At 43.8% G+C, this 27257-nt stretch overlaps 1 protein-coding gene across 3 annotated transcripts in view; it reads left to right on the forward strand.

Moving 5' to 3' along the window:
• DOCK5 (dedicator of cytokinesis 5) overlaps positions 1–27257 on the forward strand; it is a 141397-nt gene that overhangs the window by 24922 nt on the left and 89218 nt on the right. For all 3 annotated transcript variants that reach the window (XR_013390903.1, XM_077919663.1, XM_028708237.2), the window contains exons 2-6: positions 10055–10138; positions 12630–12670; positions 18450–18505; positions 20368–20464; positions 26282–26430. Coding sequence is in view for 2 of the 3 variants with exons in the window: in XM_077919663.1 (XP_077775789.1) it covers positions 10055–10138; positions 12630–12670; positions 18450–18505; positions 20368–20464; positions 26282–26430 (427 nt within the window). In the remaining variant the exon portion in view is untranslated. The remainder of the gene's footprint in view (positions 1–10054; positions 10139–12629; positions 12671–18449; positions 18506–20367; positions 20465–26281; positions 26431–27257) is intronic.

Consider the following 27257-nt stretch of genomic DNA (forward strand, 5'->3'; position numbering starts at 1 on the left):
TTCTAAGGGGTTATTTGTCAGACACAAAATAAGACAACACACACATACAAAGCCATGCAATTTTGAATGATGTTCCCAGCACTTGAAGGGAGCTGAAATTAAGCAGTGGATGAGGCTGACATTTAACTGCTTTGTGTACATTTGGATGGATTGCTTGGCTTCCCAATAAATCAGAAATAAAGCTAGGAAGATTGTGCTATCCCTAGTTATGGCTGTTGGTGAATAGTCACTGTTCTCATCTCATATGCATCCAAACTTTGCACAGAAATATCATAGCCATTCAGCACTTCTTGCATTTTGTGTCCTTTTAGCAGTCTATAGCAGGGGTAGGAAACCTAAGGTCTGGGGGCCGGATGCAGCCCAATCACCTTCTCAATCCGGCCTGCAGACAGTCCAGGAATCAGCATGTTTTTACCTTTTTAGGATGTGTCCTTTTATTTAAAATGCATCTCTGAGTTATTTGTGGGGCATAGGAATTCATTCATATATTTTTTTCAAAATATAGTCTGGCCCACCGCATGGTCTGAGGGATGGTGGACCGGCCCACAGCTGAAAAAGGTTGCTGACCCCTGGTCTATAGGTTTTCCTCTTTTTATCTATGTATCATAATCAACCAACAGTGATCCCAGTTCTCTAAGTAGCCAAATGGCCCCATCCATGCACAAGATCCATGCACCTTGGAGGGAAACCAAAGTTTGGCAGAACGCTGGGGTATGATGGAGGAACTTATGGGGGACAAAGGAATCTAGAACAGCTGAATGAGAACTGAGCATGCTCAGTGGGCATGGAATGCTGCCTGACTGTTGAGGGCTGGTTGGGTAGAAAACCAGGTAAGAATGGGGGTGGAAAGGAGTTCCTTGTACATTCACACTTCACACTGCCCCATCAGGATAACACTCCACCACTGTGGGCCCCATGCCCACAAAAAAATAAAATCTGATAAGCTTCAAAGTGTCACAGGGCTGTTTTTCTGTGGAGCATCACTTCAACCTGGAGAATGTGGAAGTTTCCATTTTTAAAGACACAATCACATGGAACCTTCCAAAAGTGCCAGAAGTATAATAGAGGCATTTTCAATTCTGACATGCTTTTATTCCCCACCCCTTCTAAATGGAGTAACCCTTTTCTAAATAAGATACCATGCCTCCAGTTGCAAATATACTTTAAGGACCACCTTGCCTGGGATGTCCCAGGCTGGCCACCATAATTATCTGGGGCAGCATTTTTGGTGGTCCTCTATGGACCAGAAGCACAACTCATGTCAACAAAGAATGGTGCCTTCAGTGCGGTGAACCCAGCTCTGGGTCTCCCTTCCATCAGAGGCATCACATTGTGCCTGCTGTACTTCTGATGCCTGGCCAGAATGCTTTTATTTCCAGAAGCCTCTGCACCATGAGTGGTGTTCTGATGTTTTACTCTCCAGTTTCTGCATGGAAAAACTAAGGAGGAGGGAAGCCTAAGCTGCCTTATGAGGACTGAGCATGCTCAGTGGCCATGGAATGCTGACTGACAGCTGGTGGGGTGGAATTCAGTTTCCTGAAAGAGGGTGTGGCTGGCTGGCTGACAATAATCCTGCAACAACACTCCACACTTGTGCAGGTCCCACTTATTCTGTTGTGGTTTCTTTATGAAATTCTTTTGTTTCTCATGAATTATTTTATTCTGTTTACCTAAAACATAGAGATGGAGCAAGGTGGACAACTCTAGGGACTACTCTAAGGAAGGCATTGGGAAGGTTGTCACCATAAATAGAGAGACCAATACCCTACAGCCTCACTGGCTCCAAAAGATGTTTGTGTGTGTGTGTTCATGCGTACCAAGCACAATCTTGCAAGACTTTCTAGGAGTGCAACCTCTCAGCAGCTTTCGATACCGCCGACCATGGTATCCATCGCAGTGCTTTAAATGTATGGTGTGAATGAGACCTTAGTCAGATTATTGAGCTCAGTATTTTTGGCTTTGACTGGCAGTGTATCTCCAGAATTTCCAACAGGTCTCTCCCAGCTGTACCTGGAGAAGCCAGGGATTGAATTTAGGATCTTACGCATGTGAGGCAGATGCCCTACCTCTGAGCCAAAGCCTTAAACCAGAGCACTGAGCAGTCTTATTTTGAGTTGACTTACAACACCTTACACCAGGTGTGGGCAACCTTTGGCCCTCCAGATACTGGGACCAATTGCCACCCTCTTCTGGCCATTGGCCATGCTTGCTAGGGTGATGGGAGTTGTACTCCTACAACATCTGGAGGGCTAAAGATTCCCTATGCCTGTGCCTCTCCTGTTTGCAAATTAAAAACTCTGCGTGTAGCCAGAGGTAACTGACCCTCCTTGATTCAACCCCACTGAGGAATCTACCTGTGCCCCTTGGCTGCCTTTACCTTGTGCAATCCCAGTGGTTGCTGTAGGTCATAAATTTTTACTGCTGGCCAGCTGCAGTGTTTGTCCCTTTGACCTTCCCTATCAGGGAATTCCACAAAGCCTATATATTCTACAATCTGTATATGTACTTAAAGCAGCTCTCCCAGCTCCCAAATTGCAAGCTAAACAAGTGAATAAAAAGAAGATTGTGGGTTGGTAGGTTTGGGGAGTGTCCAGTTTCTCAGCCCCCCCCCCCAAATTAAATCATCTAGGCTCCCAAATAAGTTGTGCACAGCATTTTCTTTAAGGGAAATGTGGAACGGAGAGATGGTGTGACACAGTGGCTCAGATATGAACCAGAAATTCTCAGGTGGACATTTCTAACATACAGCGGTGGGTGCTAGGCTCATTTCAGCATTCAAAATTATCCCCATATTGCAGTTGGAAGGCTAGGTCACATCCTTAAAAAGGTAAAGGTAAAGGACCCCTGACAGTTAAGTCCAGTTGCGAACGACTCTGGGGTTGCGGCTCTCATCTCACTTTACTGGCTGAGGGAGCCGGCGTTTGTCTGCAGACAGTTTTTCCAGGTCATGTGGCCAGAATGACTAAGCTGTTTCTGGCGAACCAGAGCAGCGCATGGAAATGCCGTTTACCTTCCCGCCGGAGTGGTACCTATTTAACTACTTGCACTTTGACGTGCTTTCGAGCTGCTAGGTTGGCAGGAGCAGGGACTGAGCAACGGGAGCTCACCCCGCCGTGGGGATTCGAACCGCCGACCTTCCAATTGGCAAACTCAAGGCTCAGTGGTTTAGACCACAGCGCCACCTGTGTCACATCCTTACCGTACATTTACCATACATTTAAAGCACAGGCCTTTCCCCAGAGAATCCTGAGAACTGTAATTTAAGGGTGCTGGGAACTGTAGCCCTGTGAGGATTCTTAGATGGAAACCATGGCTTTTAAAGTGATATAAATGTGCTTTAAATATATGGTGTGGATGTGGCTTAAGGCTGAGAGGGTTGCACAGGGATAGCCAAGGTGGTGCCCGCTTGATATTCTTGCACCACAACTTCTGTCTTCCCTGATCATTGGTCGTACTGGCTATGAGTTGTCACATTGCTTACTCCTGGGCTAGCTTCTTGCCTAACCCTGTGGCTCACTGAATGAGTGGCAGGTGTGAGGTCTTCCTGGTACATATCCCACTTCTGTCACTTGCTGAGTGTCCTTAGGTTCAGTAACACCTTTTTAGTTGAATAATATGTTTCTAATCTGGCCAAGATGCCTACTCCCATGTGAAGGGCAGTCAACACCCATATTCACTGGCCCATGTTTTAAAGTCAGCTTCAGAGATCTTAATTGTGTGACCATTTCTAAGATCAGTTTTGGCTGACAGATGCTAGAGATAGGGCCTTCTCAGTGGTGGCTCCTATCTTATGGAATTTCCTTCAGAGAGAAAGATGCATCTGGTGCCATCAGGTCAGGATTTTAAGGATGTTTAAAAAACTTTCCCTAGCTTTTAATGAATAGTTTTGTTGTATATGCTGCTGCAGGTTTTTTTATTTTTTTATTTTCAGTTTTTGTTGGTGACTATTGAATTTAGTTGTGTTGTGTTTTGACTTTTTTATTGTAAACTGTCTGAATTCCATAGGTAGAACTTATTATTATTATTAGGCACAAAAAATGTGATCTTAAATACCCAAACTTCATTTTTAATTCTGTTCTCTCTCACACACAAAATCAAGAGAGCTGATATACAGTAATGCACATAAAACATCATGCAGGCTTAATACCTGAAGAGAGCTCTGAATTTGCCAAGAGACTGGTGTGTACCAGACACCAGTAGTAGAAGCTGCTCCCGGGGGGAAATCCTGGCAATTTGTTTTTCATAAACTTGCATGCTATTAGCTGCCTTAAGGATTTTATGTACAGTGACTCTCTGTTCTCATGGAACAATCAAATGGATGAAACTTCACTGCTTTGTGTCTTGCCCCAGTAATGACTTGCATCAAAACTATGTTTTGTTTGCTCACAGATAGTGACTTTTGGAATGTGGAATCTTCCTCTGTTTTACAAGTGAACTAGTTTTTAGGGGTAGGCAGGCTACTGGCCTGCTAGATCTCCTAATCTGTTTTGTTTTACTGTGAACCTGAGGTTTGCTGGGTGCAAAATAATGGATTGGGGTGAGGGATGTACATGGATTGCTCACACATTACACTGGAAACAGGCACAGTTGCCTCTACAGATGCCCAAGCATTTGTGTGACTGTGGACTTTTTGATTTGTACAGCTCATCTATTGGGTACACAGACTGTGCACTCGCTGAACATTACAGTTCCATAATTGCACAGTGCAACTGTTTGTGCGCTCTTGTTGAGTGCAATGTGTGAACATCTCTACAGTTAGAACGGGGGCGGGGGGGCAACGACGACATGTGGCTCTCCAGATATTGCTGGAATGCATCTTCCAGCATCCACGACCATTGACCCCCGATATCTGGCGTGTCAAAGGTTCCATATCCCAGGGTTGGAAAAGGGTGTGTCTGAACACATGCTGAGCAAAAGAAGTTGCTGTAGGACCTGAGCTGAGCTTGCAGTTCTTTCGCTTACAATTCCACTGTTACAATTCCATTGTTTTACTTTAAGCTTTCTCTCCTCTGAAATAGCCAATATCTTGGATCATATCTGATTCTCTGCAGAGGGTATATGTTTAGAATCCCATCTCAGGGGAGGCTCATCCATTAGGGCAAATGGGGCGGCAGCCACCCACCAATTTCAGTCTTCCCTCATCCAGCCTCCACATGCCTGGTTTCTGCCATACGGCCAGTTCAGTGTTACAAAGCCACATCCACACCATACATTTAAAGCAGCATCATGCCGCTTTAAACAGCCATGGCTTCAGCCAAAGAATGCTGGGAATTGTAGTCTGCTAAGGATGCTGAGAGTTGTTGGGAGACCCCTTTGTCCCTTTCGCAGAACTACAGTTCCCAGAGTACTCTGGGACGAGGGATTGATTGTTAGGGGAATAGGGGTTTTCTAATGGTTCTCAGCACCTTTATCAAACTACACTTCCCAGGATTCTTTGTGGGAACCCAAGACTGTGTAAAATGGTATCAGAGTGTTTTTTAAATGGATCGTGCAGATGGGGGGGGGGGGGTGTTCCTGTTTTTTCAGTGGAGGCTGGTCTGTTAGGGCGAATGGGGCCCGACCATTTACAGATCCTTGGAGAGCAGGAAGACCGGCACCAGAAAGGTTATTGTTTTTTAACTCTAGGCTTTAAGCCTAGATTGTTGTTGTTGTGATCTTTTTCTCATTTTTCAATTTACTGACATGTTCTGTGCTTTATATTTGAATCTCCAAAGCCCTATATTTTGATGTTTTGAATGTTTTCTGTAAGCTGCTTCGGGCACAGCTCATTGTGGAAAAGCAGCATTTAAATAAACTCAGTCAATCAATCAATCAATCAATCAATCAATCAATCTCAGTCTGCCCTGAGCCACTCCCCACCTGCCTGCCTTCTTGCTTCCAACCAGCCCCATTTTACAAGTCTTTTCTTAACCCTTGCAGAACTTAGCAGGGAGGAGGATTGTGGCAAAGCCAGAATTTGTTGACTCAGCCCACAGTGGACTCTGGCTCTGCCTATTGTCACCCTCCCTACCTGCTGCCCAGCCCGTTCCAGGGAGCACCAGTCCCCACTAAGTCTCTTTTCAGGTTAACATATTTTCCTTTCCTTTCATTTTTGCTGGATTTGCAGAAACTCGGCCTTGATTAAAACCACATGTCTTCCCTGTCAGGGTTTCCTACTAAGAAGTGCTACATTTCAAGAGATATCTAACTTCTTTTGTGTTTCAACATGTAGCTTTTGGGGGGCAATTCAAAGTGGATATGACAACCTCTGAGATTCACAGCTTTTCATTAACAAGAAAGGAGTTATGCATGCACTGCTGAAACGAGAGCAGGGTGGGCAATGAAATAATGAATGTGGTGTTATATGCAGATGAAAAAGCCCAATAATTTTATTCTTGTAAAACGGGTTATTAGGACATTGTTCAGTTCAGGGGACTTTTTTATGAGCTGTTCCTGGTGCAGACGAATACCCACTGCTTTGGGGCAGGCTTCACCAGCTGGTGCCCTCCAGAAGTTTTGAACTAGAACTCCCTTCAGCCCCAGCTAGTGTACTGATGGGGGCTTGTGGGGGGGGGGGGGGCAGAGGCATGGCATGGTTGTGGCCAGGGACAAAAATAGGCAGAACAATGAAGATGCCTTGTGCCTTTTTATACCGTAGCCTACATTCCAGCGATGCAAAAAAAAGAGGTTTCTCTGTGTACACACACACACACACACACACACACACACACACTCCTCCATTCAGGTAAGCAAGAGGCCTTACCAGCCAGGCAAGACCATTCAAGGAGGGTTTGAGGCACACCCAGGGCAGGATTTGGCCTGGGGTGGGGCCAAAACCTGCGCAAAGTCCCATGGGTCAAGTGGCGAGGGCTGGAGTCAGCCCCGGAGCAGAGCTTCCCCACCTCTGCAGCCAGCTGTAGTTTGGCTTCTTTCCATGTGACATGTGACCCAGGCCAGTATCTGTTTAGACTGTAATTCTCTATTGTTTTTACAGACATTTTTCTTGATAAAAGGGTCTCCTTGAAATGTGTTGGGAACCATCTGTACTTGTGCAGCTATCTTTTATTATATATTTTTGGATATATTTTTTTAAAATGACTCTTATCGATCCCCACTGTTTGTGTTCCCGTGTGAATCTGCCCTGAGCATATCCAGAACCAAGGAAGGGAAAATAATAAATGATAGCAATTCTACACAATTCTGTTAACACTGGAGTTATTTTAGACACATGCATGACTCTATGATTCTATGAGGCATAAAAATGATTGGAAGGAAACAGGGTGTGCATTACTAGCTAAAAACACAGTTAGGCCATTATTTTTCTTAATTTGGATTGAAGCTGGTTTCGGGGAAAGTGCATCAAAATGCAAAATGCAGTATTTAATAAGAAACAACAAGATAGATACAGGTTGTGGCTAATGCCCTGTATAAACCGCTTCTAAGACCAATGTTGGGTCATAGAGTAAATGGGAGTGTAGAAACTTAAAATAACTGCATTTTGACTCAGGCCCCATCCAGCGGCAGAATCCAAGCCGCTTGTTTGTTGCCATATTTGAAAGGAAACTTGAGTGTGTTGTTTCCTGTGTGGTAAACCACAGTCCATTTGTTTATATTGGCTCAAGGCCAGGAAGTAATATACCTCAATATAAATGCACCTGGTTCTTGTAGATTGGTGCATAAATGTCCTCAGAAGCATGTGTTTTTATTCTTCTCCCATGGGGATATATCATTGTCAAAGCCTGTCTGATGAGGAGAGGCCAGTCAGAATTATTTCTGTACAATCTGATTCCTGCTTTATGCATGCGGAGTGGAGGGAACACCCACACCAGGCGTGCAGAGCGCTTGGCTTCCCCCAGGAATGCTGGAAAAACCTGGCCTGACTGAGTTTGCTCACAGAGTTGGTGCCCAAGGAGGGGCTTGAACTTGGCAAGTGTTGCCTTGTCTCCAAGGGGCTCAGTGGTAGAGCATCTCCTTTGCCTGCAGAAGGTCCTAGGTTCAGTCTCTGGCATCTCCTTGTAGTGCTGGGACTGGAGAGCAACTGCCAGTCAGTGTGCAGACAACACGGAACTAGATAGGACGCTGCCTCTTGTAGAGTCAGAGCGTTGGCCTGTCTTCTCCAAGGACCTCACATGCATTGCTCACTCATAACTTTGATCCTGTCAACAAGCCTGTGAGACTAAGAGAGAGAGTGTGTGTGTGTAACTGGCCTTATGATTTTCATAGCTGGCTGAGGGAGTGTGTTTGTGTGTGCGCGCACCCCAACAACATGTCTAGGGTGGCTAGATTGAGAGATGGTTCTGGCCCAAAGTCTTAGCTTCATGATTCTGCCTGGTCTTTCAAGGCTTTAAAAATTACTCTGTTACCTCTTTAGGCTGATTTTTCTTTTTTCTTTTAAATCCCTCCTACAATAACAACTCTAAGAGCAAAAATGCTCACTTGAGCCTTTTTTTAAAAAGGCCAGTTTTATTTCACAGCAGAACGTTTTCCTTTTTCTCTCGGTAGCAGGTCTTGGAAACATCTGGGGAGTTCATTAGGCTCCTGATGGATTACAAACAGCTGTGTGCCCTGGATTAAATGCTCTGGGTGGTGTTCAACTAAGTTTCTCTCAGAGTTAGACCTACTGAAATGAATGAGCCTAGCTTAGTCATGTCCATTAATTTCAAAGAGTCTACTCTTGAGTAAAACTTGGTTGACTGCAACCCTCTGTCTCCTTGCTTTGTTCTTAGCTCAGAGCGCTTAGCTGGCACCAGACTTCAGGGGGCTTTCTCCCTAGTATCCACCAGGTGGGATTATTCTTTATTTCTTATTTCTTTCTCTCCCTTGAGATGAGTCCAGGACAATGTACCAACAAGTATGTGAAGAAAATACAATAAAACACTGCTCAAACATATACAGTGGAACCTCGGATTATGTACCGTCCGCCTTATGAATGCTTTGGGTAACGAGCTCTGCTAACCCAGAAGTAGATGCTCCTGGTTGTGAACTTTGCCCCAGGATGCAAGCGGAAGTCGCGTGCCAGCGGCATGGCGGCAGCAGGAGGCCCCATTAGTGAAAGCGCGCCTCACGTTAAGAATGGTTTTGGGTTAAGAACGGACCTCTGGAATGAATTAAGTTCGTAACCGGAGGTATCACTGTATACACTTACAAGCTTCTAGCATATCAGAACAAACAAAAATACCTACATTATATGAAGCATCATCTATTAGTTGCTTCCAATGCCTTGTGAATTCATCTCTCTGTTTGTTTATGCCTTCCCTGACCCACAAGACTGAATCCTGATATTTCTGAATTCCTCTTTCTCCCTGTCCCTGGTTTTATAATGCTGCTTTTCAGTTTTCAGAAGATTGTATCAAACTAAGTGTTACTCAGAATAAACCCATAAAGTTAATGGACGTAACTTAGCCACATCTGAGTAGAACTAACTTTGGAGACAACCCATTATGCTTCTTATTGCACATTCATGATGATTTGTGCTCATGATGGCTATCAGGATAGTCATATGCAATCCCTCTTCCAATAAAAGTTTTTGGGCGTCGTGCCACTGCTTCATTCCCAGTCAGTGAATATCCTTCCAAAGTCCTGTATTTATTTAATACCACAAATATTCTGGTTTATGTTTATTTCATTCTTGTTGTGCTGTCGTTTCTCTGGACAGCAATCATGTGGTAGCATTGAGAGAAAAATCACAGGACAGACTAAAGTAGAATTACTGCACTATTATTGTTGCATAAGAAAGACCCATGCAATAAGACACAAATCTGAAGGGACCCATTTGTTTTTATATCATTTTTCTATATTGCATAGGTTGTGTGTTGTTGTTGTTTTTACAGTAAGCAGTTAAGAAATCCTTTTAAATAAATATGGTCCAGGAACAGCCATAGCTAACTTTCAGTGTACGTTGAGGGGTGGCCCTCTAAAAATTTCCACAATACCCTGAAGCGCCACAGGGTGAGAATTTTTTAAATAGTGGCTTGTAGCACTTCCCCTGGCAACAGCCTTAGGATGTTGGATACAGACGCCAGCCCTGATCCCAATTATTTACTGTTTGGTTCTGTCCCCCCCCCCCTTTTCTCAGCCATCTACAATTATGATGCCGTCCAAGATGTCGAGCTGTCCTTGCAGGTTGGTGATACAGTTCACATCCTGGAGATGTACGAAGGTAAGCAGGCGCTGGATTGCTGGGATAGGATGGGAGGGTTCCCGATTATATTCCTTCTCCGTTTACTCCAGATTTAAGAGTTTAATCTTTGGGGAAATGCCCTAAAAACTAGCAAAAAAGAAGCCCAAAGGCTGATGCATATACAAATGATTTGCTATGTTAGTTCCAAAAAATGTGTTTGGCAAGCTCCAAAGTAGATTGAAAAATATTGGATCAGCCATGTTTGTTCAGATATGGGAAGATAGGAAACGGCCTTATACAGAGTCTGTTGGTGCCTCAGTTCAGTGTTGTCTAGAATGACTGGTAGTGGTCCTGTAGGATTTCAGAAAACGGTCTTTTGCAGCCCTAGTTGAGATGTCAGGGATGGAATTTAGGAAGCTGGCTTATGCTGAGACAGGCCATTGATCCATCATAAGAAGATAAGAAGAGCCTGCTGGATCAGGCCAATGGCCCATTTAGTCTGAGATCATGTTCTCACAGTGGTCAGCCAGATGCCCATTGGACATCTGAAAGCAGGACCTGATTGCAACAGTACTCTCTCCACATGCAGTTTCCAGCAGCTGATATTCAGAAACTGATACTGCCTCCAGCAGTGGAGTTGGAGCATGGCCACCATGGCTCGTGTGGTCAACATTGTATTGTATTGCCTGCATCAGTATTGTCTACAAACTGATTGGCAGCCGCTCTCCAGGGTTTCAGACCAAGGTCTCTCCAAACCCTGCTGGGGATTGTACCTGTGATGCCTTGCTCAGTGGAAAGGGTTTAGTTCTGCATCCGTCATCACCATTAGCAGCAGTAAACTGAAACATCCTGACACAAAGCTCCTTTGGTAATGCTAGCAAGGAAAACCAGCTGCTTGCTTAGCACTTCAGCAAGAAAATTGGTTTCTTTTCACTTTGCGTTGACCTTGACACTGGAGATAGGGAGACAGAGCCTTTGTGTCAAAAGAGATTATGTTGCTGATGGGTGTATTTAAGAGGAGTGTTTTTGTAGAAGATTTGAAATGCAGAAGGGCCCAAAGCATTAGATGACCTTGCAAGCGGGGAAGAGAGAGGGAGAGAGAACATAAATCGCTGTTTTTCTGGGAAATTGAATGTGTCTTTTCTTTTCCCTCCAAAAAAGATTTTAAAAATTATTCTTAAACAGATTTATTTTTCCTTTCTATTCTAGGCTACAGATACAGTTTGACATTTGGTTATGGGTCACCATATGTAATGCCATATTAGCTATGTGGATATTATTTTAGTTCAATTTATGCACATCACACATGTACCCCAGAGACTTCGTCATTGAATTTTATTTCCATTCATTTCTAACTTCGCCTGACCCTATTGATGTGCAGTATTGATTGTACCCCTTATTAGGTTTTCTGTAGCAAAAGAGTTTTCCACAAATGCTTAAAAACTATTATTTAAAATAATAGCAATCACAAAAATAATTAGAAATAACAGCAGCAACAAAATAATTTATGTGAGCTGGTTCTGGTTTGGACAAGCTAGTGATCCTATGACATTGTTCAATTCAGTGAGGATTTCATTTATTTCAAGAGGCCCTGACTAATCTATTTGAGTTTCAATAATGTCTAATAAATCCACGCTGATAGCTTTTTCTGATTCACCTCTTCAGGAGGTGAATTGAACCCTTAGCCTGTAATCTTGTGAACATCCTTCCCTGCGAGTAGGTCTCACTGAACTCAGCTGGGCCTGCTTCTGAGGCAGATATGTCTAGCATTGCAGCTGTCTTGTGCCATTTAGGGTTTCAGTCCTGTACCCCAGCTTTTCCCATCTTGGAGCCCAGGTTGTTGGACTACAACTCCCATCATCCCTGGTTGTTTGTAGTCCAGCATCACTGGGAGAGCACCAGGTTGGAGAAGTCCACTGTATACAACTACTTGGAAGTAAGCCCCATTGACCCCAGTGATGCTTACTTTTGAGTAGGCAGGATTGCAACCTATTTTGTGTACATGATTCCTATACATGATTCCCTGGGATGAGCTCCATTGAACATGGCAGGGCTTACTTGCAAGTAACAATACATTGATTTGTACCATGAGAGGATCCCAAAGAGTGGTCTACAGACCACCAGTAGTTCATGAGCTTTATTCGTCTGGTCCCTGGAAGTGACAGTGGTGGTGGAGGAGAAGGCTGGGCCTTCCTCAGAGGAAGGCATGGTGAGAGATGGTCACAAGTGGGGAAGAGAGCTAGTCAAGGCATTTGAAAGGAACTGAGAGTCAATACATGGGAATGAAGGAAGCATCAAGAAAGAGTAAAGGAAGCTAACGAGAGCCCATGCACAGCACATTACAGTTCCTAAACAGGCAGAAAAATCATTACGTAGTCTGCCAAGACCCTCAGCCATTTTCAAGTGGTTTGGTGGGAGGGGAGTTTGACGACCACTATATATAAGGATCATTTATATTTGAACATTTGATTTCTGATGATAAAAGCACATTTTCTATCTTTCTTCTTCTTTGTCTCCTTCTTCTTGGCAGATTGGTACAGAGGATACACTCTTCGGAATAAATCCAAAAAGGTACTTCATCTTTCCCCATTCAGTTATGTGTTTATATTAAAATGCATCAGATCTGTTGTGAAAATGCTCTTAGTAAAAGTTTTGTCACCTTTCTCTCTAATATCTTCCAAACTTTGATGACAATGGTCAATAAATATTTCCTGAGTGGTGGGGGCTCTTCTGTTTTGTAGCCGTATAGCAAAAACATGAATATTTGATACTGGGTGATGAAATGAGCATTGTGAGAATTAGGGTGCCCAATTTCAGTGTTAATTTAGAAGCCCCCACTTGTTTCAAAAGTAGTCTTCATATTCTGTGGGAGGCACTGGGTGGAATCTGGAAGGAGGCAGGACGCAGTGAAGCACAATTTGCAGTGGTTAGTGGGTGGAATGTCAGAGCCGCACGTAGCTCTTCAGCTGCCTTCAAGACTCAGAGAAGGAAAACAGATTATGCAGAATAAATTAAGTCTGTGATGGAACAATCTCACATTGTTGGATTAAGCAAAGCAAAACCTTGTTACTTCATGATGAACAAACGGCAGATATGTTGCTTGGAGTCCACCCCGACTTTCAAACCTTTGATTAGAAACAAAGGCTCTTTTCGGGTGGATGCAATGTAGTGGGATCACACAGTGGGCCGCGCCCGCATCTTACGGTTGTCCGGTTGGTCTCCTGAACAGATCGTATGCATTTAAGCTCTGCATGCATGTTTTTGGGATCCTCCAGAAAAACAGTTGGACAGGCATACAGAAAATCCTCTGGGCAGTTTGTCAGGGCATACCAATTGAAGTTATGTTGGTCTGGAGTGGGCCCTGCTTCCACGTTCCTGCTTTCCACTTATTCATGGTTCCCTGTTTTCTTGACTAAAATGAGTTAGATGTGGTTGCCATGCAGAACATCCATGTCATGCAGCCATGTCAACATTTTTTAAAGGAATCGCAACCATCAACAGCATTCCAAGATCTTGAATTCTGCTCCTTGAGGAAAGCTTTTGCATAATTGCATTTTCAGTTCATGCCAGTGGGTATTTTGGTGGTAGATATAATTTCAGTAGATGGGTGGTTGTGTGTATGCCAGCAAAATGTAATTGAAGATATAATTCATTATAGTCTATGATACACTCTGTATGAGGAGATAAAGAAAAAATACCATCGGGCTTTCACAGACTTGCTGGCCTGGTTGGATAAATGTATAACCTGTAAGATAGCATTGTTTGCTTTTGCAGCTGAAAAATGTTAAAACCAAGCCTGTGCAGCCAGTAGGGATGAAGAAGAATGTTGCTTGGTTCACATTGGAAGGGAATCAACTTAATTCCCAACACAAGTATGGAACGCATTTTTCTGTCAGATTTCACACTTCTCCGAATTTTGCAATAGAATTCTCGGCTCAACATCATACCAAAATGATGGAGGGAAGGACTTGCAGATTTTAAGATAAAATAGGTTGTATTCAACTAGCTTATGCTCAGAGTAGACTCACTGAAATTAATGGACCTACATTAGCCATATGTATTAATTTCATTTGGTGTGTTCTGAGTATATTTAACATTGGCTACAACCCAATGTGCTTAGAAGTGCTTACATTAAGACAAAATTTTCATATGTATTTAAAAATAGAAATGTTTATATGGATTTTTTTTAAAAAAGATACCTGAAGATTAATGAAGAAACAGGGCAGAACAGATTGGAAAGAAATTGATCTGTTCATCCCTAGCAGTCAGTGGTTGGTACATGGTGATCATTTATGACAGGTACCTTTGGCCCTTCAGATGCTGTTTGACTCCACCTCCCATCAGTCCCAGCCAGCAAGTTCAATGGTTCAGAGATGATGGAACTTGCCCATGTCCTTTCTAGAGTACTAACTCCTCTCTTCTGCAACTGGCGAATGAACACATATTTCTTGCTTTCATAAACTTGCTCAGCTTAACTTTTTGGCTTCTTGACAATGGTTCTACTCAACAAATGAGTCAGAATAGAAATTTAATGTACCTAAGTTAGACCTGTCTATTAGGTAATTCCAGTAGGTCTGCTTTGAGTAGGACTAGCACTGGATACAACCCAATGTACTGTACTGGGTCTTTGTTTTTCAGTTGCCAGATTGCAAAAGGAGCAGTCTTTTATTGTGGGACAGCTTTCTGCTTTAAAATTCCATTTTCTAAGATTTGCATCCAAACTGTGTATGGGCTGGAAAGGTTCCCTTGAATTTCCATGAAAAGCAGGCCAGCATTTGACAAGATAGCTTCTCTATCTTGGAGTGTGTCCACTGTGTCAAAGTGGGATAATCAATGCCTTCAACTGCTTTGGAACTGTTTGCTTATTGACATTCTCTGCGAAATGCAGTGTCCCTGGGCCTCTTCTATGGAAATTATTGGCAAACATCAAACTTAAAACTAGCGAGTGGCCGTAGGATTAAGCTTTCTGTGCTTCTCAGATCTTCAGTTCACAAATCATTTATCGTCTGGGAAGGCTTCCTTCCTGTGGGATTTGTGCTTAATGCTGTTGGCGTCTGAGCTGTTAATGGATGGTAAGCAATTAGTTCCACAAGAGTATCAGGAAGTAGGAATGGTGGAAGAAATGAAAACTCTTCTTTTAAAGCAGGGAGGTGTAACCTGTGGCCTTAGGGCTGCCTCTGGCCCTTGGCCAGTTTCATGTGGCGCTTGGGCAAATTTAATGCAGTAGCTAGGAATGGGGAAAAGAGTGAGAAAAGGAGTGAAATAAAGGGAAGAGAGAGTAGTACCACCCACCTTAGTCTTTACTCCCCACCATCACCACCATTGGTATGTGGCCCCTGACTGGTTTTCACAGAGGGAATGTAGCCCTCGAAAGAAAAAAGGTTGCCAATCCCTGCTTTAAAATGTAACCTGTTGTTGAGAATTGCACTGAGTTTGTGCATATATTTAGCTATTTTTTTTTGTATGCTGCTGCTTTTCTACCAAACAAGTGTCTAAGAAGAGGATTAGACAAATTCATTGACTTATAAAGTTGATCAGTATATACAGGCGACGACTGATATAGGTGTATCTGAATCACTTGTGATCATGCACACGGCGCTGAACCCGGAAGTAGCCCCAAAATATCATAAAGAGGTCATGAAAAGGGGGAGAACAGGATGGAGCAGGCCTATGTGTGCTCCACTGATGCATGTGTGGGTCCAGAATATAACCCCTGCGCAAAATGAGGACTGCTTGTGCTAGCCACAGTGTCTGTGTTCTCAGTCCACTGCTGAAGGTGGCATATCTCTGAAAACCAATTGCTGGTAATTGCAGCTGGAGAGAGCACTGCACCCAAAGGTCTCCAAGTGACACACTGACACACACACACACACACACACAATATACTGTCTAACATACGCTAAGGGTGGTCAAATTCTGTGCGACTGCCATAAAACTTAGGTAACAGGCTGTACTACCAAAATGATTAAGGTTTTAAATGACAATTTTAGGTTATATTTTAGTGATCAAGATTTAATGTATATTTTTAACTGCTGTTATATCTGAATTGTCTCTGTTAAACCCAATTGCAATTCAATGTATTCCTGTTGTGCTTTATGATTTTTCTGATATTGTAAGTTTTCTGATATTGTACAGTTTTAGCAATTTGCAAACTAGTGATGATGAGAAGGAGGTTGAGATCTCACCCCTCCCTTTGCTGTTCTAGGTCTTCTTGTATATTTTTTTTTGCTGTTTTTGAACACAGAGAAGCATTTTGCTTTTAAAAAAATGAAATGTTTTGGTCCGTTCATTCTCTTGCCCAGGTCTGGAGCTTTTCCCCAGCCCTAACAAGCTGTTTAAAAATCCCTTTGTGGTGGAATGGACATGTTACTCATTTCCTGGTGCCATTGAGTTTGAAGGTGATTTTTTTTTGGGGGGGGGGGATATCTAGCAGTGCTTCATTCCAAAGAAGTTTTAAAAAACGCAACTCAGCAATTGACTATCGATCTGGAGATGTTATGTAGTCACTGGAGAGATTCCTTTATCTGTGATTGCATTGACCAGAACACTGGCAAAAAAATTGAAAATAAATTGAAGGCCAAGTTAATTAAGAGAAGGGGGGGAGGGGCAACTTAGATACTTATTCCCTGTGGGACACCTGTATTATTATCTATGCAGGAGTGAGGTCTGGAAGAAGTTTGAGCATAAATTCCATAGCACTTTTATGGGGAAGGTGCTTCTTTCCCCCACCCCCTCCAAACCAGCACATTTATTTGTATCATTCATCCAGTTCCAATGTTCAGGGTGTACTGATAGGCAAGGAATGTCCAGAAAGAGGAATCAACTCTTCATTGTCAAAAGTACACTAATGTCTCCCATAGGTGTAAACTCAGTAATGCAACAGAGGCCCTGCCCCCACCTTGGCTTATGTATCTCCCCATTCTAAGCCATGCGCAAGCAGGCACATGTGACTTTCTGCTCTTCTATCTCTTCCGTCTCTTGCTCTTCACTCTCCAATCCTGCAACTTCTCCTGCCTCTGATTCTCCTCTCCCAGCTGTCACAGGCTCCCCAAGTTCCCTCGTCCCTTCTTCCAAGCCAGTCTCCAACCCCCTTCTCCCAGTGCCCACTCCTCAGCATCCAGCCAGTCTCTTGACAGGGTGTGAGTGCCATTCCTTAGCCTAAGTTGCACCACCCTTGTTCAAGGGGCACAAATTAGTAGGTGGAGGTATCGGCAGTGGAGCTCCAAGCCTTCCAAAAGTAGAAAAAAATATTTAGAATAATTTTAAAAAAAACCACTTTTGGGAACCCTCAAAAGTAGCCCAATCAGGGACTGAGCATGTTCAGTGACCACAGAGTGCTGAATATTTGGGAAGGAGATGAAAAATAGGGGGAGGGAGGAATGAGATGGAATCTTGTGAAGGTGGGCATGACTGACTAACTAAAACACTGAAAAAGAGCACTACTTTCTGTTGTAGGTCCCACTTGTTAATGCTGCTGCCTGACGATTGGAGACCTTTCTAGATTAACACTGCAGGCATGGTTCAGTAATGCATATGAGAGGGTGCACTTTTAGAGTGTAAGAGTAAACTCAGCTTTCAAAATTAATTGATGAAGGTTTGTAGTCTTGCGCTCACTTGGAAATAAGAACTAGTGTCTTCAGGTATTAGCCAGGTAAGTTTTACTCAGAGTAGACCCATTGGATGGTGTTCAATGCTACTCCTTCTCAGTAGACATATTGAAGTTATGTCTAACTTAGGTTCTTTCATTTCAGTGGGTCTATTCTAAGTAGGGTTTAGTTGCATATAACCCCTTGAAGTTAAAGAACCTAAGTTAGTCATGTCCATAAACTTCTGGGTCTTCTCTAAGTAGAATTAGCATTGGATACAACCCAGAGGCTGCAATCCCAAACCTGTTTACCTGGGAGTATACCCTACTGAATTCAGTGGGATTTAATTTGGAATAGATATGGTTGGAGTAGATAGGGTTAGGATATGTGGGTACCTGTTTTCCCTTCCCTTCCCTTCATTTCTCCCCCTTTTGTGTTGGGTCTTTTGGATTGCAAGCCTTGTCTTGGTTATTAAAATGTGAGCAGCAGTTGATAAATCTAGGCACTTTAAATGTTAATAATAATAATAATAATAGATTGATTTATTATCTTATCACATTATTAATTACTACTTGTAGAATATGCACCAATCCCAAGATGTTGGTGCAATCGAGTACTTATTTTGATGGTAGAGAATTGTTACATTTATGTTCCCAAACCCCTGCTATGCCTGTTTGTGATGGTGACTGCTTTTTCTTCTGCCACTCAGTGATTGAATAACTCTTTGCCCTTTTGATAAAAGGATTCTTTTGCCTTTGTCTCAGGGCATCTTTCCATCAACGTACATCCATCTGAAAGAGGCAACTGTGCAAGATGGCGGGTAGGTCACCAAGACTTTTTTCCCTGTGAGATCTAGAAACATGATCAATTCCTAAAATGGCGGCAGGGAGAAAGCACACTGTCCTGTGGCGACGGCAGGCTTTTGTGTAAAGAGGCCACATTGTGTGGCTTGAGGCATAATGAAAAGACAGTGATGTGGGGCAGAAAATTTTCCATTTCATTAGTTCATTAGTAACAGTGAATTGATTGCCAATTGATTGATTACTAAGCAAGTGCAGCAGTTTCAAAGATTTTAAGCTCAGGGCTCATCCAGTACTTCCATTTGTCCCATGATTTCCAGGCATAGTTCTGAGAAGTTTTTCTTTTGTCCTGCCACTTTCCCTCAGACCCGTGTCTGAAAATCATGGGTCAATGATGAAGGATGGATGACCCCTCAGTTGACTACAGACAAGTAAACTAAACATGCTAAATTATACATGCTAAATTAGATCACTCCCTAGAGCATCAGAAAAGTTTTCGATCCATATTGTCCCACTCTGCTTAGGAAAATTTCCTCAAAACCCCACATTACTGAGTATGTAGAAAATTGTATTATACCAAGTCGAGCCAGTGGTCATTCCGACTCAATATTTGTTGGCAACGTCTGCATGCAACAATAAACCAGGGTTTCTGGCTTATTGTGGTTTGGTTTGGTTTATTTTATTAAATACTATTTAACATTGCCAATGTTGCAAATCCAATTAAAAACAGCAGTAAAAATATTCTCCTAGGAAAATGGGGAGGGGAATATAGAAAACAGGAAAAACAGTGTGTGTGTGTGTGTGTGTGTGTGTGTGTGTGTGTGTATAACATCATATAAGATAATATACTGTGCAGCTCTTACAGTTTTTATTGGAGAGGAACCTTTGAGAGGATCTGACCAGTTTCTTTAGTATTACTTCTAATAGGGAAGTACTGGCTATTATTTCATTACCAACTTCTCTCAGCAAGGCTGGATGGCCTGAGGATGCAATGAATTTCATTGAATCGAATGCTGCCTGGTGCACGACAGCCACAGTTGTATCTAGGCTGCTGCTGGAGCTTACCATGGCTCAGCATAAATGAGAAGCAGGCTGGTATACATGCTGCCCAGTTGCCCCTGCTTTGCTCCTTCTCCTGGCACAAGCAGACTTGGCATGCCAGGAAGCCTTGGCTTCTCGTTACATTGGAAGCAGGTCTCATGGTTTGTTGCTCCCCAAGAAAGACATGATTCCTTGCCAAGCTCAAATTTTAGCTTTGATTTTGGCTTGTGGACCATTTTGGATCTCTGGATTGTTGTCCTGCTTATATCAGGAGAAGAGTGAAGCAGGAATTGGACAGTATGCATGACCATGTTGCTCGTTGGTGGTAAACCACAAAAAACCAAAAACTGACATTGTCACATGCCAAGGCAGCCACTGTCTACACTTCCTGGCAGGGCCTCTCTGGGTTTTCAGGCAGGAGTCTTTCCTATCACCACTTGGGGATGCCAAGGATTGAACCCACGACCCTTATCATGCAAAGTACCTGCTCTTCTGGTTCGCTACAACCCTTCCTTAAGCTGTCTCCATGTTGTGCCTTGCTTGCTTGCCTAACCTTTTATCACATCCACGCCACATTTTAAGGCACTTGGCTTCCACCAAAGAATCCTGTGAACCGTAGTTCAGCAATGCCCAGCACCCTTACAAAACTACAGTCCTCAGGATTCTCTGGGGAAGCAATGTGCTTTGAATGTACGATCTGGGTGTGAGCTACGTACATGAATAAGTTTTCTCTGATTTCCTAACCCCAGTAGAGACTCCATAGACAGAATATTAAATGATCTAATGGCCATTACCTTTTTGGTAATCATTTAAATATTTCTTCCCCATCCGCCTTCTGCAGACAACATGAGACAGTAATTCCTAGTGAGCTGCCTTTGGTCCAGGAACTCACTTCCACTTTGAGGGAATGGGCTGTGATTTGGCACAGGCTGTATGTGGTGAGTTGCGATTCTCTTCTCCTTCTTGGGCAGGGAGGTTTTTGGCAGGTGTGGGGAAGCCCTGACTCATGGGCCAAATTAGGTCTGGCAGGTGTCTGAATTTGCCTGCCAGGCCATTCCACGTGTGACATCAGGTGTGGGACAAGTGAGAGCTGAAAGTGAGCCCTGCTGGGATTGGCTGTACAAGAGAGTTTCCCATTGGGAAGTCCCAAGTGCAGCCAGGTGGGCTTGCTTTCACCCCGATCAGTTAAGCCAGCCCAATTAAAGTTGTCATTAATGACACCAGGTAATTTGACAAAGCAGCAGACTTTTAACTGGAGATGCTGGGAGTTGAACTTGCATGCAAAACTCGTGCTCTTCCATTGAACAGGGGTCTCTTCCCATTATCCAGTGGTTCACCAATGGATGATGATTTGTCTTTTGTTCACCTCCACTCTAGGGACTTAACCCCCCTCCCAAAAAAAACCCAGAGAGGCATATTCTGTTTGTGACTTACTGTTTTCAATTGCATTTGCTACTTTTAGCCTCCAATCCTTTCTTTTTCTTTATTCCCCGAAAGCAGTGGTTCCCAACTAGCTAATTACTGAAGAACCCCTGTTTTCCAAAAGCCAAGCCATGGACCCTCTGCTTTTGAAAGTTTTGATAACTTTATGGTAGTTACCTCTGCCAAGGAATTTTTTGAACAAAATGTGGGCTAGCCCCTGTCCTTGCCTTTGCTGCCAGCCCTGGCAGTGGAGGGAGAAGCCAGCCAACCAGCCGAGTCACTTCGCCGTCTGCTTCTTCAGGCTGCTGCTCAGCAGATGAAGGTGACTCCTGGCCCATGACAGCCCCTAACCAGGCATGCGGATGAGGGAAGGAGCAGTCATGACAATCACATGGGTGGGGTGTGTCAGATCAGACATGGGGATCAGGAAAGAAGCCGTTACAGAGATGGGGGGGAGGGGAGGGGAGGAAGTGAAGTCACCTCCACCGCATGGTTTGAGTGGGAGGGGGTAGGGATGTGGGGTGCATCAAGCCACCATCAGTGGGGCAGCCAGCGGTGGCAGCCAGCGAAAATGCGCGTCCTCTGTGGCTGCTGCTGCTTTCCTGCGGACTGAGAAAAGCTCCGCCTCAGGGCCAGGGGAAGGTAGTGGCATGGTGTCCTGACAAGAGGGTGATCAGCTGCCCTGTTCTCCATCGCCATGAGGGAAGGCAGCTCAGATCAGCAGCATTATCAGCTGAAACCATACTGCAATATCGGTGGTGCCTTCAAATCGGCTGCCCTGCCTTCCCTCATGCGAAGAGCGATATATTGCTGCATATTGCCAGGTCAAAATTGTTATGATGGTGTGATTTCAAAACCAATTTTGGCCAATATATTGAAAAATTGCACAGCACTAAAACAGACCATAAAATTTGTGAAATTACCATGCAAAAATGACAAAATTTAGTGTGGGGGTGGGAGTCAAGAGATGAGGCTGCAGACCCCCTGTGTTTGTTCTGTGGACTCCAAGGGTTCCCAGACCCCTGTTTGGGAACCACTGCCCTAAAACCATAATATCTTGTTAGTCTAGACCAGGGGTCAGCAAACTTTTTCAGCAGGGGGGCTGGTCCACTGTCCCTCAGACCTTGTTGGGGGGGGCAGACTGTATTTTGGGCGGGGGGGGGGGGATTAAACGAATTTCTATGTCCCATAAATAACCCAGAGATGCATTTTAAATAAAAGGACACATTCTACTCTTGTAAAACACTCTGATTCCCGGACCATCCGCGGGCCGGATTTAGAAAGCGATTGGGCCGGATCCAGCCCCCGGGCCTTAGTTTGCTTACCCATGGTCTAGACTCTAGACATTTTAGGTAAAGGTAAAGGGACCCCTGACCATTAGGTCCAGTCGTGGCCGACTCTGGGGTTGTGGCACTCATCTCACTTTATTGGCCGAGGGAGCCGGCGTACAGTTTCCGGGTCATGTGGCCAGCATGACTAAGCCACTTCTGGTGAAACTAGAGCAGCGCACGGAAACGCCGTTTACCTTCCCGCCGGAGTGGTACCTATTTATCTAATTGCACTTTTTGACGTGCTTTCGAACTGCTAGGTTGGCAGGAGCAGGGACCGAGCAACGGGAGCTCACCCCGTCGCAGGGATTCGAACCGCCAACCTTCTGATCGGCAAGTCCTAGGCTCTGTGGTTTAACCCACAGTGCCACCCGTGTCCCTCTAGACATTTTCGAGATCTGCAAACATTCCTACCCCTCTGAGGCCCAACCTGGCAGTGTTTTTGTTCAACAGAATGGCTTTCTCAGTGGGGGATTATTTTAAATGCAAGGATTAGGCACCTTAGAAACCACCTTGTATTTTTATATCCTGTCTGGCAGGAACCCATTCAGAGCTCCCTGAAATGTGTCTCATGTAAACTTCCCTGCAGAAACCGTGAATGACCATCTTAGCCAGAAATTTGAAAAGAAAGAAAAAAGTATCTGTATTGTGGATTAGTTTTTTCCTCCCCTGGTTTGTGTTTTGCCCACAACAGGAATAAGAAGAAGGAAGTAAAGCACAGATAAGTGAAAGTGCCCCATATTACTTGCTTCAAATCACTTGGGGCAGTGGCTCTTAGAATCCACTGCAGCGATTGGCAGCTGATGGGTCACAAAGTCTGCCACGAAGCTGGGCTTTCAGAAACAAGAAGTGTCTTGTGGCATCTTAAAGACCAACCAAAGTATTGTGGAATAAGTTTCCATCAGTGGACTCTTTGGGCACCCAAAGGGTATATATATTTGTATGGTGGTAGTGGCCCTCCAGGTCTTGTGGTGCCTTAGAGCAGCTTTGTGCAACCTTGGGTCCCCAGATGTTGGAGGCCAACACTCTTGTTCTGGTTGGATGCAGAAAATGGTGGGTGCAACCAGCTGAGGAACCCACAAGGGAAGAAGGCTCAGGGCCTGGTGATTGGTGTTGGGATGACAATGAGTGGTCAGAGGGAGAAGACTGGGAAGAGGAGGAGGTGTCGGACGCTGAAGACGTAACAGAGCTTAGTGAGAAATACGAGTGTGTGCCAGAGATAAGTCCAGAATCAGAGGCAGAAACTGAAGCAGGAGAGGAGGAGGAGAGAGGTCAAGAAGCAGAGATGAGTCAGGCTGCTGAGGAGTCAAGGGTGTCTCCCTCTCTTACTGCAAAAAGCTCCCCTCCTTCCTGGACTTCCAGAACCGGGAGAGTCATTAAATGGGAGGAGCAAAGGTAGACACACCAACACAGTCTCAGATTGCTTGGGAAAGACCTGGGAAAGGAGGGAACATAGGCAGCTATGGGAAGACCTTCAGTCTCAGCAACTGCTTTGTAGGGGCAAGACCTACTGTAGAAGAACATGAGACTATAATCTCAAAGTTGTTGGTTTGAGATTGGGCAAAAAAGATTCCTTCATTGCAGGAGGTTGGACTAGATGACCCTCGGGGTCCCTTCCAACTATGATTCTTTGAATTCTTCAACCAATTAAAGTGTAAAGAAATGCATGTACTAGGTAAAGTATGTAAAAAGTAGATATCTTATGAAAATAACATACAGAAATGCATTATATTTGGCAATATCAATTACTAAAATGTGCATGTTTGGATAAATTCACACAACAATGCTGATGGATTTTTATGAGGACTTCCAAACTGATGCAGAAACATGGAGATCTGAAACATTTGAGATTAGAAAAATGAGAAGCTTAAATTGACAGGTTCACCCCTTCGTAAGCATTGCCAAGGGAAATTTTGTGTGTGAAATGGGTATTTAAAACACTGAGTGGTTTGTTTTTCCCTAGTTACTAATTAGTAACTGCACAATGTGTCCTCTGGGATATGCTGCACAATGTGTCCTCTGGGACACACTCATTAGAAAGACAAATGGTCCTTAAATTGGTCTCTTTCTTTCGTCCTTCCACTTGACCTTGATTATGCGTAAGCCTTACAGAACCACGCATGATTTCCCCAATGAGAGACAAGGTGAGACATCATTCTTGTGCGGTGGGAAAAGGTTCCTTTTGGTGCATTTATTTTTCTTTGTGTAGTTTATTGAATTGATTTCAAATTGTACAGGGCCCTGATGTCTAATATGATCAAGTCTAGATTATAAATGTTTTAAATAAATAAATAAATAAATATGAATTTCTTTCCTAAAGACCTAATGTGAGGTTACATGGGAGATCTGGGAACTTGAGCTCACCATGCAGTTTTTCTTCTTCTGAAAGCTACAGCAAGGAACTCATATTGGACTGGGGCTGCGCATAGGGGAGGAGGGTCTAACTGTTGTTAAACTTTTTACAAAAGTTGCATGTCACCTACTCAATAAACAAAACACAAAACCCCTCTAAGCCAGGGGTCTGCAAACTTTTTCAGCAGGGGGCCGGTCCACTGTACCTCAGCCCTTGTGGAGGGGCCAGACTATATTTTTTTGGAGGGGCGGGAGAACGAATTCCTATGCCCCACAAATAACCCAGAGATGCATTTTAAATAAAAGGACACATTCTACTCATGTAAAAACATGCTGATTCCCGGACAGTGCGTGGGCTGGATTTAGAAAGCGATTGGGCTGGATCTGCCCCCAAACCCGGGCCTTAGTTTGCCTATCCAGGCTCTAAGCGGTTTACAGAGGGAAATCTAAAACATTCATTAAAAATTCCAGAAAAACATACATTAAAAATAAGTCAACATGTTTTTTTAAAAAAAGAATGTGCATATTAGGTGAAAAATTTCAGTAACATGCCGATGAATTTTCGTGAGGAGTTTTTTTTAAAAAAAAAGTTCACAAAGTGATGTGCAAATGTGGAGAACTGAATTTAAGGTTGGAAAAATGAGACACTGAAACAAACCCCAACTGACAAATTTGCCAGCAAAGTCAGCTTTGTTAATGAATTCATTCTGCATTAATCTGAGCTATGGTTGAGAAGATTCCTGGGTCCAGGTGGCTGTAGCTGGTATCTTAAGTTGATGGCGTGCTCAAAACCCATGGCTCATTTTTTAGCCTCCAAGCCAGGGTTTTAAATTTCCCCTGATTGCAACCATTAACAGTAAATTCACTGTCTTCTCCTTTCCTTTATTGAAATAACATTGATGGATCATTTCCATGAGTTTTTCTACCTGGCAGGTTAATTTTTCATCTCCCTAATTGAAAGCAATTGTGGGGGTTGGAGGGAGGGGGATAATCTGTGGCAGATGTAGCTGAGAGGACCAGAGTAGACCCATCATGGGAATGAAGCAGATCTGGAGTCAGCATGTCCATAGCCATTTCTGTCCCATCCCTGGTCCACCCGGTTGCAGAGGGCTACACTTCCCACCAACCCAGCTTTTCAGCAGTGCTTTTCAATGCCAATGGTGGTGTGGCCCCCTCTTCACTAGCGGAGGGGCACCTTTGTCATATTCTGACCCTCTCCAGCAAGCAGTAACAGGCAGTTAGGATTGTTCTTGTTTGTTTGTTTGTTTGTTTGTTTGTTTGGTGTCTCTGATCTCTTAGAACCCTCCCAAGGCAGCTTATATACAAAAGATAAAATTCAGAACTATTAACACCCCATTCCATGTAATTCCGTCCTTTAATACAGATGTTTAAAACACTTCACAATCCAGCAGTACACTGCTATAAAGCTAGCATAAGCGACTTGAGAGAGAACAGCAGAAATATAAATGATCAATGCTTGGAAATTAAGCTCAGTATCTCGACTAAAAACAGCTCAAAGTAAATGAGTTTTCAAGGCCCATTTGAAAGCCAGCACTGATGTACATCACTTGAGATGTGGTGCCACCATTGCAAAGGCCCCGTCTCCAGTATCATCTCTTCCAATCCCCTTTTCTTTCCTTCTGTCTGCTTTAGGAGAACAAGAAGTCTCTCTTTCGCCAAGTGCAGCAGATGACCTATAGCCTAATTGAATGGCGGTCCCAGATCCTCTCCGGCACCCTTCCCAAAGATGAGCTGGCTGAACTCAAGAAGAAAGTCACAGCCAAAATAGATTATGGCAACAGGTAGGTGATGCTTCACTCCTAGCAAGGGATCTGAATGTGGACAGCGGATTGGTTATGTATGGCTCTCAGGAGTCACTCTGTCCATTGGTCTTCCTTGTGATGAAGCATGCTTAGGATATTGTGTTTGCACAAGAAGCATCTTTTTGAAACAGGATAACCCTTGATAATAATGTTTTGTTTGGACATGCCAAACTGTTTCCTTTCTGCAGTAAAGGTGCCGTTTTTAATTTTCTCCATTTCGCTCTCTTTGTGCTCTCTTTCTCTCCCCCCCCCCCAATACTTTTTGAATACAAGTCGTTCAGGGATACAGAGCAGAGGAGGTAGTAGGGGAAGGAGCATACCTCGGGGGGGGGGGAGTCTCAGGTTTGATTCTTCTAAAGAATTTGCATTCTTCTAAAATTCTCTTGTAGCTGAAATGTCCAGGCAACCTGATTTCACACTCGATTCTGTGATGAGCAGCACATCCAGGAAATGAGCACAGCTTTGTTTGTATGCTAAGCCCTAGCCTTAAGAACAGGTGCTGAATATTTTAACTCTTAAGCTCTGTTCTATGGCGATGTTTTGGCCTGTCTTTTATGTGTGTGCATATATGTGTAGCATGTGCCATGCAACTTCTGTGTGTTTATTATTGATTTATTGATTTACTGCTGTGGTGCTAAATGTTATTATACCTAGCCAAAAAGGGCTGGATCCCCCCCCTCTCTCATGCACACATACACGTTCTAGCTCTACTGTTGAATCCTACCCCACCCCCGATTAAAAGTCCTGAAAGCAGGAGCTTGCAAGGGAGGCACAATCAAAATCAGAAATTTCTTAAATAGTGCAAC

This window comes from Podarcis muralis, chromosome 15 (genome assembly GCF_964188315.1).
Source record: "Podarcis muralis chromosome 15, rPodMur119.hap1.1, whole genome shotgun sequence".
Taxonomy (NCBI): domain Eukaryota; kingdom Metazoa; phylum Chordata; class Lepidosauria; order Squamata; family Lacertidae; genus Podarcis; species Podarcis muralis.